The sequence below is a fragment of the Kickxella alabastrina genome, assembly GCF_025024165.1.
Source record: "Kickxella alabastrina strain RSA 675 chromosome Unknown BX661scaffold_12, whole genome shotgun sequence".
Classification (NCBI taxonomy): Eukaryota; Fungi; Kickxellomycota; class Kickxellomycetes; order Kickxellales; family Kickxellaceae; genus Kickxella; species Kickxella alabastrina.
Genome location: NW_026251483.1, coordinates 282,016 through 295,432, shown reverse-complemented (window position 1 = coordinate 295,432; position 13,417 = coordinate 282,016). Strand labels below are relative to the sequence as shown.

At 49.6% G+C, this 13,417-nt stretch overlaps 4 protein-coding genes across 4 annotated transcripts; 1 reads left to right on the top strand and 3 right to left on the bottom strand.

The window, feature by feature from the left end:
• Positions 1–28: 28 nt before the first annotated feature.
• Positions 29–1,398, top strand: BX661DRAFT_193921 (uncharacterized protein; the record flags this gene model as incomplete). The annotated part of the gene is given in 6 exon segments (XM_051537825.1): positions 29–116; positions 265–451; positions 470–671; positions 701–989; positions 1,033–1,179; positions 1,205–1,398. 6 exon segments carry the CDS (start codon positions 29–31, stop codon positions 1,396–1,398), a joined length of 1,107 nt encoding a protein of 368 aa, XP_051391450.1.
• On the bottom strand, positions 1,395–1,892 carry BX661DRAFT_143433 (uncharacterized protein; the record flags this gene model as incomplete). Its single annotated transcript, XM_051533006.1, has 1 exon — positions 1,395–1,892. One exon carries the CDS (start codon positions 1,890–1,892, stop codon positions 1,395–1,397), a length of 498 nt encoding a protein of 165 aa, XP_051391449.1.
• Positions 1,893–2,773: 881 nt separating this feature from the next.
• BX661DRAFT_182979 (nicotinate phosphoribosyltransferase family-domain-containing protein) lies at positions 2,774–4,625 on the bottom strand. The gene is made up of 4 exons (XM_051536116.1): positions 3,943–4,625; positions 3,471–3,869; positions 3,061–3,447; positions 2,774–3,010 (listed from the first exon to the last, which is right to left on the bottom strand). Exons 1-4 carry the CDS (start codon positions 4,351–4,353, stop codon positions 2,819–2,821), a joined length of 1,389 nt encoding a protein of 462 aa, XP_051391448.1. The 5' UTR covers positions 4,354–4,625; the 3' UTR covers positions 2,774–2,818.
• Positions 4,626–7,642: 3,017 nt separating this feature from the next.
• Positions 7,643–8,783, bottom strand: BX661DRAFT_182977 (uncharacterized protein; the record flags this gene model as incomplete). The annotated part of the gene is given in 4 exon segments (XM_051536115.1): positions 7,643–7,917; positions 7,999–8,237; positions 8,338–8,457; positions 8,472–8,783. Coding segments are annotated over 4 exon segments (897 nt in total), but the record flags the coding sequence as incomplete, so codon positions are not given.
• Positions 8,784–13,417: the final 4,634 nt, after the last annotated feature.

Below are 13,417 nucleotides of genomic sequence, written 5' to 3'. Positions count from 1 at the left end.
ACGCAAGCAACAAGAATTAAAAAAAACAATGATGGTCAACCCTAAAAAGTACGAGGTTGGGATTATCGGGGCCGGAGACATGGGAATGCTGTACGCTAAGCGGTTCAAGCAGCTGGGTACGTGGTCAACCTCTGTGATACGCCAGACCGGTACGACGAGCTCCTGAGCAAGCACGGGCAACTTGGGATCAACATAATGCGCGACGGTTACGCGGTGTCCCGACGGTCCGACTACATCGTTACTCTGTGCCCGCCGTGACCATAGGCAAAGTCGTAGAGGAATACGGGCGTGCGACCAAAGTAGGAGCAATAGTCGCAGGGCAAACCTCAGTGAAAACGCCGGAGATCGAGGCATTTGCGCAGTACCTTCCGGCGGACGTCCACATTGTAACGTGTCATTCGATGCATGGACCGAATATTGATACAAAGGGCCAGCCGTTGGCAATTATAAGGTACCGGAGTTCGGACAGGAAATACAGGGAGGCTGTGGAGGTGTTGGGGGCGTTGGAATCGCGGATGATCTACTTGACGTATGAGGAGCATGACCGGATTACGGCGGATACGCAGGCGGCCACGCACCTGTCGTTTATCAGCCTGGGCACAGCTTGGAGCCTCCAAGGGTACCACCCATGGCTGAACCCGCAGTTCATCTCAGGCATAAACAACGTTAAAGTGGCAATGGCTCTGCGCATATACGCTAGCAAATGGCAGTATATGCTGGGCTGGCAATAATGAACCCACTGGCAAAGAAACAACTTCAATGCTATGTCGAATCCATGACTGATCTGTATAAGCACATGGTGGCTGGTAAAAAGCAGGAGTTCCGGGAGCTGGTGCACCAAGCGGCGGACTTTATATTCGGAAAGGACCGGCGGAATAAGAAGATCCTGTTGGAGGACGATATCTTGGATCAACTTTCCTTATCCCAGGTGCCAAAGGAAATGAGCCGGCCGAATTCCCACTTGTCCCTGCTGAGTGCCGCGTCTGCTGGTACAGGATGAACATGTCCCCGTATGATAATCTGATCTGCCAGACCCGCCGTTTCGCATGTGGCTGGGTATCGTCGAGTATTTATTTTGCAACGAGGAGATGTTGGAGGAGTCCATTGAGACGGCGCTTGAGGACAGATATACGCAGGCGGAGGACTGGTGTTCTACACGGCAGTCACCGGATGGGGACAGTGCATCGCCTTGGGGTCCTTTGAGGCTACCGCGCGAGATTCGAAAAAACTGCCGCATTCCTTAGCCATAAACTGGAGGAAGGAAAAGACCTAAGCACGATGATTCTGAAAAAACTGACGGACAAGGAAGAGCAGGAGCAGCAGGAGCAGCAGCAGGGCAGCAGCAGGAGCAGCAAATTTAAAAGCAAAACCCCAAACAATAATTACAATTCACTCTAATTATTTTGAATTTTAAAAGACCCCATGTCAAATGCGTCACCGGCCCACGTAGCCACATCAACGATCTTCTTAATCTTAGCATCGCGCAACCTTGCGCCATCATATTGCAGATCCAATCCCGAGCAATAATTAAACACCAATTCCTCTGCCGTCCCCGCAGCGGTCGGCGCAGCAACCATTAGCTGCTGCAGGCTCTGCAGCATAAGCTGCGGGCTACCAAGGTACAGTTGACACAGGGCAAGGTTATTCGCTGCAGCCACAGCCTCCTCCGGCCTTCCATCCACCACTGCAGCGAAGGAGTCGCGTGCAGACTCCCATTTGCCCATGGCGACAGAGAAAAGCGCGCGGTTCATATGCACCATCCGGTCGCCCGGCACCTGCCGCTCGACCTGGAGGAACAGCCGCTCGGCCTCGGGCACACTGCCTAGCTGCAGGTGGACGCGTGCAACGGCCGACAGTAACCGCGGATCCGCCCCTGCGACTGCAGCCCCCATCCGGCCACTGCCTCTAGAATCCCTGTGGCCAAACCGGGGTCCCCCATACGCATGGCGCAGCCCACCAGAAGCAGTGAGATTCTACGCACACGGTGCTCCCACAACGCACGACTATCATCGGAAGATGCCGGGGTGCCGGGGCAGCAGTGCTCGCTGGCACCCGCGCAGAAGCGAGCTGAGCCGGTCACACACCACAGCCCATTCACCAAGCATCCCAGGCGCCTGGGCGCGCAAAAGCCGCAGCTCAAACGGCCACCTCCGCATTCCACCACTCTCCACTCTCTCCAACCTCCCTACCTCCACCCTCACTATCCCACCTTGGCCCAACTGCGCCAGGGCCAAAATCCGGTACACCCAGTATTTAAGCACCCCACCAGACGCACCACGGTTAATTGTATGGTCCAAAGATAATGCCTCGATGCTAGCTTGGGATGCCAGGGCCAGTGCCCGCCACTGCTTGCTGCTCACATACTGGTTCAGCGACTCGTAGCTATGCACCTGTGGCTTGAAGTCGCTGCGCTGTGGCGCTTGTCGCCGCGGCCGCTGATCGCTGCTGACGAGCGTCTGTAGGGCTCGTCGAGGCTGTCGCTGAGTGGAAGAGGCTCGAAAAGCCGCGGGTCTGTGAAAGTTGTCCAATGGCCGGCGGAGTAGGAGGGCGCCGATGCTTGTGCTGTCGGGCTTTGTGAACTGAGACTACAGCGCTTGGCAAAGCAAAAAAAACATTAATTAATTAATTGTTTGTCACACATTCATATGCGCCAGGTTGGCTGTCGGCATTGAAGGCTGCTGTTTCTTACCGAATTCCAGACAAGAGGCTGGCCATTGCTGTGCAAGGATATGAAAAATTAAAAACAAATGAATTCCCGAAATAGTGTGTAATAAATGAATTCCTGACAAAAAGAGAAAAAGAAAGAGACAAAGGACGATCATGCGAATGCTGCGCCGTCATCGACGTCCTGCGCCTGCCTGATGTGCACAGCCTTTTGGTGCGCAAGCAGCAGTGCGCTGACAGCATTTATGCGCGGAGGGAAGCATCGCCACTGCTCGTCGACGCGGCGGCGAACATCATCGAACGAGTCCCATTGGTGGCCAGGCACCGGGCCGCAGTCATACACGACCTCCAGCAGATTGCACGCGTCCGGTCCGGCGCGTCGCACTGGCGGTAGACCACAGGCGCGCCGTGCTGGGTGGCATCGGCGTGGACGGAGAAGCAGCCAGGCAGCGACACCTTCTCGGATCCAGCCTTGGGGAACTTCATAATGTCTCTGGTTTCGCCGCTGGCGTACGTGACTGAGCTCAGCTTGACCGCCATGCTCATCGTGTCGCGGTTGACCTTCTGCAGCAGCCCGCCACCCATGCCAAACGCGACGTTCTGCGCCGCGTACCCGGCCGCGTGCACTGCCGCCAGAATGCGCGCCAGCGACTTGGTCGTGACGCCGTCGCCCTGGATGACGCCAGCGCCGCGGATAACGCGGAACCCGAGCCCATTGACATCCGCCCCAAACACGCGCTCAGCCGCCCGCAGGCCCATAAGCACCGTCTCCACTGGTCGCCGCTGTCCGGCCGAATGATCAAAACGCCGCCGCGCTCCAGCTTCGCCGTGGCCACCGCCGGCAGGACCTCCTCCAGCGCCCTCGCATAGTCGTACGAGTCCATGACGCACGCCACCACGCCGTCACCGTACACCTCCAGCAGTCGCAACACCGCCTGCCGCTCGCTCCCAAACGCCGTCATCACCGAATGCTCTGTTGCCGGAATGCTCGTCGCCACCGCACGCCCGCCATTCAGCCGCTGCTGCACGTAGTACGCTGCGGTAAGCGTATCCGTGCCGCCAAAGCTCAGCAGATGCGCTGCCCCGCCCAGCATCGACTGCTCGACGCACGTGCACGCGCGAAACCCAAAGTCATGCATACGGCTGTCCAGCGTCCACTGCATATTCTCATCCACAGAGGTACGGTAGTACTCGTTGATTGCAGTCTTTGAGCGCCGTGACAGCGTCGCCACGTCGACGGGTACCATGACATCAGGAGCACCTCTCCAGGTACGTTACCAGCCCAGAGTACTCGCGCTCCGCCGTAATCTGCATCACCACCGTGTGCGGGTAAACGACGGATCCCTCAGCCATCGCCTCGATGCGCACCGGAAAATACCCGTTGTTCTCCGAGATGAACTTTAAGAACAGCTCCTTGGGGAACGGGAACGCCGTGTGCCCTGTGTTGTGCGTGCTGAAGAAGTGATTGGACATTTCGACGTCCTCTACTGTCCATCGCCTGTTGATGTACTGGTCGATGATGTATTGGAGTCCGTAGAACACCATGCGCTCGTCGGAGCTGTCATTGTTAAACCCGTGCCGGAACTCTGCGTACGCTACCGCCTTTTGCGCTGCGGGGAACAGCGCTGCGTGCGACGCTTTGTACGAGTCTGTGAGCAGGGGAAGCGGCAAGCCGAATGGCCCAGACATTTTTACACAGTGAATAAGTGTGGAATAGAAATGAAATGAAATGAGTAAAGCCAATTAAAGCCCAAACAAAGCAAAAAATGAGGAAGGAAAGGAAGAAAGAAAGGAGTTTGCAGGAACAATGCAGCTTTGATGCTCCAGTTTTTTTTCTTCGTTATCGGGCTGATAAAGCAAACCCCCTTGAAAATCAAGTATAGAAGCTAAACAGCCTCCGAAGCATCAGTGAGGCCAGTCAAATACTCTTTGGACAGGCCTGTATTTTCCATGATAAAGTCCGTATAGTATGAGCGTGCACAAACATATGAACACCGCTGGGGTTGCCACACTCGGTATCATCAATATTCAAAGCCGTGCTCACAACTCCCGCAACCATCAGGGTACCATTATAGTTGACAAGCAGTCCGGAGCCCGAGTCGCCCGAGCAAGTGCTGTGGAATGGAGCAAGTGCCCCGGGGCACAAATCTGCGGCCCGTTATTATCCACATAGGCATTGCTAAACGTCCCGCACAAAGCCTGGTTACCCGAAATAACCACTACGCCCCTGAGACTAAGCAAATTACCCGCGCTGTCCTCCGTCTTGCCCCATCCGACAGCCAGCATACTTTGATTATTTCCAATGGGTCCATCGTATATGGGAACCCGCTGGTTAAAATCCGCAGCCCCCACCAAATCGTCTATTTCCATAATCGCAATATCTGCTATACCATCTTGCCCTTGGGAAAAGTACTCTGGATGAATAGCTATGTTTCTAACCTTGCCCAACTTCTGCTGCGCTCTGTCATAGCGTTGTAACCGATGGTCATGTTGGCTGCGGGCACAATTACATTTTTGCCTTCCACCACGCAATGGGCAGCTGTGAGAACGTGATTGGGTGATATGAGGGTCCCGCCGCAACCATACAGTCCATCGGCAGTGTCTTTAAATACTGATATAGCGCTGGACCCCAGTTCGTTTGTTATGAGAAACCCGTTGACGATGCGTTTGGAAAGCACAGGAATGACGAGGGCGTAGGAAGTTTGGCACATGAGGAGAGTTGGGACGAATAATGACAAGTATTTAAAATACATTAGTGCGGCGAATAAAATAATGGAAAAATATAGGAAAAAATATAGGAACCAGCCTTAAATAAAAAATAACGCTAAAATATAATGTTAAAGAAGGATATGCCCATCTATTGACTAATGGAATATATTTATTCATTTTTCATACTTTTTTTTCAAATATAATATTTGCGCCTTTATAACCCTTTTACTCATTTATTATTTTTTACAATGCAGAAAGGAAAGAGGAAAACCCCCCCCCCGATGACATGGTATTTTGCCAAAATGTTATAAAATAAATAAGACCACGCAGGATTTTTTTGGGAAAATAAATAGCAGATAATTTAAATTGATATATTACGGCTTATAACCAAAAAAAAATATTAAAAAAAAACTATTCCATCGTCTCAGTAAGTCCAGTTGGGTACTCTCTGGACAAATCAATGGGCTTCAACACAAAGTCCACATAGTACGCAATGTGTACATCAGAACTGCTACTGTAAAGGTTACCATGCTCTCGATCTTCTTCAGAAGCATTCATTGCTATACTGGTAACACCCAGAGCCATCGACTTGTAGTTTACAAACAATGCAGAGTCAGAATCACCCATGCAGAGAGCCGTGGTACGGAGTGACCACCACGGGAGAGCAGATCTGCGGCCCATTGTTGTCGACAAAATTATCAATAGTCTTTGCACAACGTTTTGTTACCTGACATAGTCAGTACGCCCTTAAGAAGAGTGTTCATAGTCTGGTCCTCGAGACTTGGCACGCCCCAGCCAATAGCCAGCATATTATGATTGGCACCGAGGGTCTGTCGTAAATGGCATGCGGCTGCTATACTGGTTGAACAACACATTGTTTGTCTCGACAATGGCAATCTCGTATTCCTCACCGCTCCTGCTCAGTATGTAGTTTGGATGAACTGTTGCTTTGGTCGACTTGATGAACCTGTGGTAATCCTGGTTGTAGTGTCCTAGATCGATACTGATATTGTCTTTGGAAACAATGACTTTGGATTTAATCACGCAATGCACGGCGGTGATTACGTGTCTGCAATATTAGTGTTCTGCCGCATGGGTACAGCCATCCTCCAACGTCCACTAGTATAATTACTGCGGCGTAACCCAGCTTCTCAGCCATATTGAAACCATTGATAATGCGCTTGGGGAGGAAAGAATTAGAAATAATGGAAGGGTGGTTGAGGACTAAAGGTTGAGCGGGCAAGGGAGGAAGAGCAAGCGCGTAGGATGATTGGAACAGGCACAACGCCGATTCCAGGAACACGGATAAACACTACGTACATGTTGGAAATTGAATAAAATACAAACAATAATGAGATGGAGCTGGAGCTGGTAGGATGGAAAAGTGAAAATTTGGAAATGCAATGTAGAGACCATATGCAAAAATAAAGGCTGACCGCTGTAGTATATATATACAATTTTGGCTGGTAGAGACACACAACTAAGAGGAGGATGCCAATTTTGTTTTCTGCTTTCTCGTTTCTTGGCTGAAAGACAAGTAGGTATGAATTCTTGTTGCCTTTATAGCATTGCCCAATGCTAAGATTACGAATCCTGCTCCGTTTATTATTATTCCCCATAGCGCAAAATCAAACAACTTTTAACGTTTTTTTTTGTAAAAAGGTGTTTTCAAAAATCCCTTATATATTCAAGTGTGTTCGTCCAAAATGATCTTTGCAGTGATGTATCCTTTTGGATTCCATTTTGGTTGTTTTCCCCATATACTGCAGTGCGTGAAAAGTTGTAATAATTTATGACAAGGCAATATGTAATGTCAGATTGTCACATGAAGCAAATCGTTTATGTAAACATAATTAATTCGGGCACATTTATAAAAGGTTTATCTAAGATTTGAAAGAAAAAAATAATCATGTATTCTTGTTGATGACCTATCACCATAGTCTTGCACATTTATCAGGAGCCCTTCCTTGGCTCCGCCAAATATCGCCACTACAAACCCAAAATATTATTTTACTTAGGGTTCTTCGGTCAATTATAGCAGTAGTTTCTACAGGAGATTTAATAAGAAATAAGGCATGTAAAATATTTTGAAAGCAAGCTAAAAAACCTTTAAAAAATTTGATTTCTAAGGAGCTATGTCATTAATGTTTTCGCAGTTTTTTGCAACTACACCAGTAGCCGAAAGAGGAATTTCAAATGTGCTCTGCACCCCGCATTTTCCGACAGGAAATATGCACTTATGCAGGTCGTCAACGGTCTTGTGCTTGACGCAGTAATTTTCGATAATCGACGTGATCATCTCCATGCGCCTGTTGACAACCGAAAAGTCATCACAGTTCAAGGACGCAATGTTTGCCGACGCGTCCATGACCGTAGTCGACAGCAGACCAGCAAGTTGTTTTGTCTCGACTATCATGTTCGGCATTAGCGGGCCGGTCATGCGGATAAATTCGTCATTCATCTGCTTCGAGCCCCCATTAGCCGATATTGATACCTTAACCAAACGCCCACATGTGTAGCCAACCGGAGCCACCGCAATGAGGGCTCGCATCTTAGGCGCAAAAGCGTCGCTTACACTCTCGGTGGACATGGATTCAGGAAAACTCCATCAGGGCCCGTATCGACATTGGGAGCCATGTTGGCAAAATTTGGCGAATCTTGTAATGGTGATGCGGGCGTCGATACAGCTCCCCTCGTTGTCAATTTCTTGAAAGCGCGGGATAGAGATTTCTGGCGCTTCTTTGTGCCTGAAAATAGGATTAACGTAAGATGGCAACTGGGTGCGGTATGACTTGGGTTTGCTGCTGGGCTGTTGGTCGGTGATAGAAATGTTCACACTGCTGGTTTCACTGCTGGGCGCAGTGCTGCATCGTGAGAGCGACGTGCTTTTTTGGTTTGGACTTGGCGGCGAGTGATTTGGAAGGCCTTTTGGAAAAAATCCCGAGTCTTGGACCTGTGCTGTACCGTCTCGGCCGAAGAGTCGCGGGTTTCTCTAGCTTTTCTAGCTTTGGTGATCGAATTGAAGAAGAGCCCCTTCCGCCAGTCTCGGAAGCCGTTCTAACCTGAGTGGATGTGGATTTCATGCTTGTGCCCTGAACGATGAACCGAACTTTGATTTTGTGTTTTCCCTTTTTCCCGAATGGTACGGGCGCCTGTCGTGGGTAGAGTGGGTTTCGTCAGATTGGGACTTGGAGAGACTCGATGTATTTGTGCGCAGCTTGGAACCGAAGTTGTCTCTATCGTCGACAAACTGCCAGGCCAGGTCCATGTCAATGTTGCCTGTGTGGCTGTCGAACCACATCACATAGATGCCGTGCTTGTGCAGCATATTGTAGAACCAGTCATTATCATGTGCACCCATCTTGCAGCCGCTGATCAGAGAGCTCACGTTCGGTGCAAGATCAAACCCGACATTAAAGCTACTGATGCTATACGAGCACCGCATGATCGTAGGGTCGCTCGGAAGGCTCTTCACCCGCGCAACCGGCGGCAAGGGCACCCGGTTCAGTGTCATCAAAAATTTGTTAAACTCGGCGCTGACGCCCTTGAGTGGGCCCTTGGCCAGTATGCATTCCGTCGCCAGGAGCTTGCCGATCTCATGTAAATGACGCCAGCATAAGCAGAAAACGGCTTGTCTAACTCGTCTAGGATATCCAAATCCGGAGCATAGACTCAGATACCTCAAGCATCGACGAGTCTATCGAGTGCGCAAATAGAGATCGCGCCGGCAATGGCTGTTGCTGCGGGGCAGTTGCTCATAAGGGTATGCGGTGTAAACTCGATATCGGGCACCATGCGCATGTCATGTAGCTTGTCAAAATCGCCGGCCGTCCGCTGCTTTATTTTCTCTTCGCCCTCGTCGTCAACCAGCGGTGTTGTTTGATGAATGTCTTGAAGCCTGTCTGCAACTCTGAATTTTGAGCACAATGGCCCACTGCCCAACAACCCATCCCCCGTACAAACCCAAGGCTGGTGAGCTAGTTTCAAAGTGTAAGCGGTTTTGGCATCTACCCGTACAGCAGCTCGGCAGTGGCGGGCACGTCGGGATATATATCTGGGGCCGCATCAGCCCGGATAATGATATGGGGTTGGACGTAAATACTATCCACTGTTTGGACCCGCTCGGGTATCTGTTTGTGTGCAGGCTTGCGCTATCAGACCATTGCCGTCGCTGAACCGCCTGAAATTGATAATGGAGTAATCATGTCGTGGTAAGCGATGAGAAAGTGGCGTTTAGCGGTATATAGTCCTTCATCAAGCGGTTGACATTGGAGCTGTATGTGCTGAACACGACGCTGTTTTCGGGAACCTTGTTTTGATGCAAGGCCGAGGCACAAGCAGTGTGTCGTGAGGCTTGTGAGATCCGTTGTAGTGGTTCTCGTTTATGACGCGAGCCAGGATCGTAGAAAACACAGAGATAGTTGTCGAAAGCACCTTGTGTAGCGAGTCGTCAGCATACGCACTGTGTGGGTCTTGCTATTTTTGGATATACACTGGGATGGTGGCGAATCGGCCTTGGAAAATGGATTTAATGTGGTATATGACATTATGTTATCATTGTCATCCTTCTGGGTAATGGGCTGTCTCGAGATGCTCGAAAGCCCGATCCAACTGTCAGGCCGATACATGCGCTCTCTGTACTCAGTGGATGTGCTCAAGTTGACCCTTCGCTCGAGTGGGCCGCGTGTAGTGTGCATCGGCGAGTCTGCCGTGCTGAGAAACGCATTGCAGCGCTTTAACAATCCCCCCAGCTTGTCCAACAGCTCGGGTGGGATTAAAGCATACTCCGTAGATGATGGCAACCAAACGCTCAGGCAGCGGATCGATGCGATAAAGACCTGATGGTACTGGTCCCAATGTGTAAACCGCTTGAGGTCGTGGTCGCAGTTGGAGAGACTTTGCACCAGAATAGTGAGGATAAGCCGGTGCTGCTCTCCAGAAAGAACGTTTTTCAGGGTGATCGCCGAAACCTGCATCAGCCCGTAAATGTACACGGTGGCCAGCTTGTCATCGCGCGTGTTACGGAGCAGCTCAACGTAGAGCTCGCTGAACAGAACGATATAGCCCGAGTTGTGCTCCGCATACTGGTACAGGTATACCAGCGTCACACACGTCAGACACTGCAGGTTCAAAAAGTCCTTTTCCGCAATGGCTGAGCTGAGCAGCACCTGGAAAATCAAGTGCAGGTAGCCCGTGAACACACTGTCCTCTAACGCAGACTCCTTGAACTGACTGGCATCGATCTATAAAAAATTTAAAAAAGGTGCATTCATTTTATATTAGCTGGCTGGTCGCCAGGAGCTCCAATTTTGGCGAAATAAACAATGTTTATATGTCAAACTTGCCTTTTTCAGAATGTCGAGGATAGCCTGGTACTCGTAATGGAGATTAGATGTTTTTTGTCTTGAGTCACATTTTTGGTAAACTGGCTCTGGGCTATGTCCGTGTCGGCGATCAGGTCTGAACAGCCAATCTCGTGGTAGTAACCGACAAACGAAATTAGTGCAGAAAGCGTGTTGTAGCCGAGATACCGCAGATAGCTCTCACTCTGAATCAGCGGAACGTCGTCGACCTACGAAGGATAACCATTTTTTGGAAAGTTTGCCTTAAAAAAGGTCTTTGTAAGTACAACAAATACACATAATAACACAACCAAACATTTTTCCAAGTCAATTTAACTTTCTTACCCGAGGAAGCACACGGCACACCATGCCAAATAGCGGGGCAATAAATACCCGCACGTAATGTGAGCTCTTTAACAGCATCGGGACGTTCGGCAGCACCGCCTGGATGTGGTTGAACTTGTTTATCTCGCTGTCAAGTATGCTGATTATACTGTTCCGATACCATATTCGCAGGGGATCTTTCGGGTTCTCAGCTAGCGCCAGCATCTGAGAGAGCAGAGATATAACTCGGCAGCGGGCCTCGATATAGTCCGGCGTCACTTCTCTGACGTGCGTTGCAATCGCAAACAACGGCTTTCCAAACAGGTGCAGCGCGTAGTTGGCCGTCGGTGGGTCCTGAGCGTACTTTGTACCATCAATCTCAATGAGCTGTTTGATGTCAAGCCCGTATTTGACAATCCCGGACATATAATCCGAATACAGGTAAAATGCGCGGTTGCTTGCGGCATCCAGATCTATTTGAGTCTGTGTGTACAGTCGCAGCAAAATAATGGCGTCTTCATCGCTGATTTTCGAAGATACGCTATAATCCAGGATTCGTATGTGCATCGTATCGGTTCCAATGGTCTTGTCAAAGGGATAATGCGCGTGCAAAACCCGGCTGGCCAATTGTGTAGTTATTTTCAGCCAGCTATCGAGCACTTTATCGCGGTGAAGCCAGTTCCTGAAATCTTTCAAAAGAACGTCGTTGGATACACTTGGCAGGGCAATAACTCGACTCCAGACATCAAAAGCTAGCTTGATAGCATCGATTTCCAAACGCTCGCCGATATTGCCCCATGTCTTGTCCCAGATACCTGTGTCAAAGTGCGGCTTGTACTTATCGACCCAAGCCTTGATTCGCGGATTTTTGCCTCCCTGAGAGAGCACAATGTCAACCACAAGTAGCATGTGTTTGGCAATAGCGTGCGAGATATCACTTGGAATACCATGCTGAAGCGCACGCATTATAGTCGAATACACCTTTAGGACACTAGAGAGGAGCTCGGTGTAGCGCTCCCAAAGCTCCATTATGCGAGCGTGGCGCGAGTGCGACATTGGAAAATGTGCGGAAGCGAAGGATCTGGCTTTGGTTTTAGAGGTTGCTGTGGTCGTCGAACTCATAGTAGAGGATGTGTTTGCTCGGCGCCTGCTAATGCGATCCGTGGCATGCTTGTATTTGATACCAGCGGCTCGCTGTCTGTGGTGACATTTGGGCTTGTCTGTAGAGCTGATTCGGGCGAGCTTTGTTCTGGAATGTTACTGAGGAAACCGTCTGCCGCATGGAGACCGGATGACAAAATGGTGTTTGACACTGAGTCTCGTTCGGCACATGCTCGGCCGACACCTCGCGTTTGCTAATGGAACCGTTAAGCTCAGGCTCTGGGTCCAACTTGGGCGTCGACGGCGACTGCTTAGCGGAGAGCAGACACGACTCTCGCGTCAACGTGGGCTGGTCGCCGAACTGGTGGTTAATTGTGCATATGGGCAGATCGTCCTCCAAAAAAAACGGGGGTTGAACAGCGTGCTTGGTCGAAAAATGAGCTCGAACATGGAATTATTAGTGATGCCAATAACGTCGCTGCCGGAATACCCTTTTCACGATCCAAACGGTGCAGAATAAATAAGAGGTCGCTATACTGCCTAAACGCCTCCGAGATCATATCAACGTCTTGCACTGGAAGTGCATACCGAACTTAATGCAGTTATTGCCCAGCGCATCTGCTCCATGTTTTTGAATAGGTCCGATAGAATGTAGTCACCAAGAATGTTGTTCATGTTGTGGAACACTTCTCGCTTGACGTTGAGCGGTATTGTGTTGAGGAAGGAATACTTTTTGTAAGTGTCTTTTGTAACTTTTTCGCTCTCTGGAGCCCACTGAAGCAGTCGCAGTCGCTCGGGTCAATCATGGCTGATGATTGAAAAGTTAATTGAAAACAATAAATGAGAAAAATGAGAAAGTATTTAAAGATCGTTAACTTGGAGTATCTGTGGCAAATACGACCAAATTCTTTCAAGTTTGCAACGTTGACAGCACGCAGTCTAGACCCCATTTTAAAATTCTGATAATGCAGAATGTCTCATATGTTTAAAAATAATCCGGCGACGCAGAAAATAATGTCTAGACCACAGCTTGTAATATTGTTTTACAAACCATATCGGTCTACCCATGTACACGTATTTTTCTGTGTTTTATAGAAGGAATAGCAACTTTTTTGACATTTTTTAGGGTTTGAGCAGCGTATTTTAGCACGACAAGCAACCGCCATTGCCAAACGGTATCTGATATTTTCAAATATAATACTTAAGTTTTAGTGAATGCCAAATTAGTATCAACAGTTATTAATTTTGAAACCTGATTAGCCAGTGTCACAATATGG

Coding starts and splice junctions, on each gene's coding strand:
- BX661DRAFT_182979 (XM_051536116.1), bottom strand. CDS start 4,353: ATGTCTGGGCCATTCGGCTTGCCGCTTCCCCTGCTCACAGACTCGTAC. Junction 3,870..3,942: donor AGCGCGAGTACTCTGGGCTG/GTAACGTACCTG, acceptor CGGCGCTCAAAG/ACTGCAATCAACGAGTACTA. Junction 3,011..3,060: donor CCCAGCACGGCGCGCCTGTG/GTCTACCGCCAG, acceptor AATCTGCTGGAG/GTCGTGTATGACTGCGGCCC.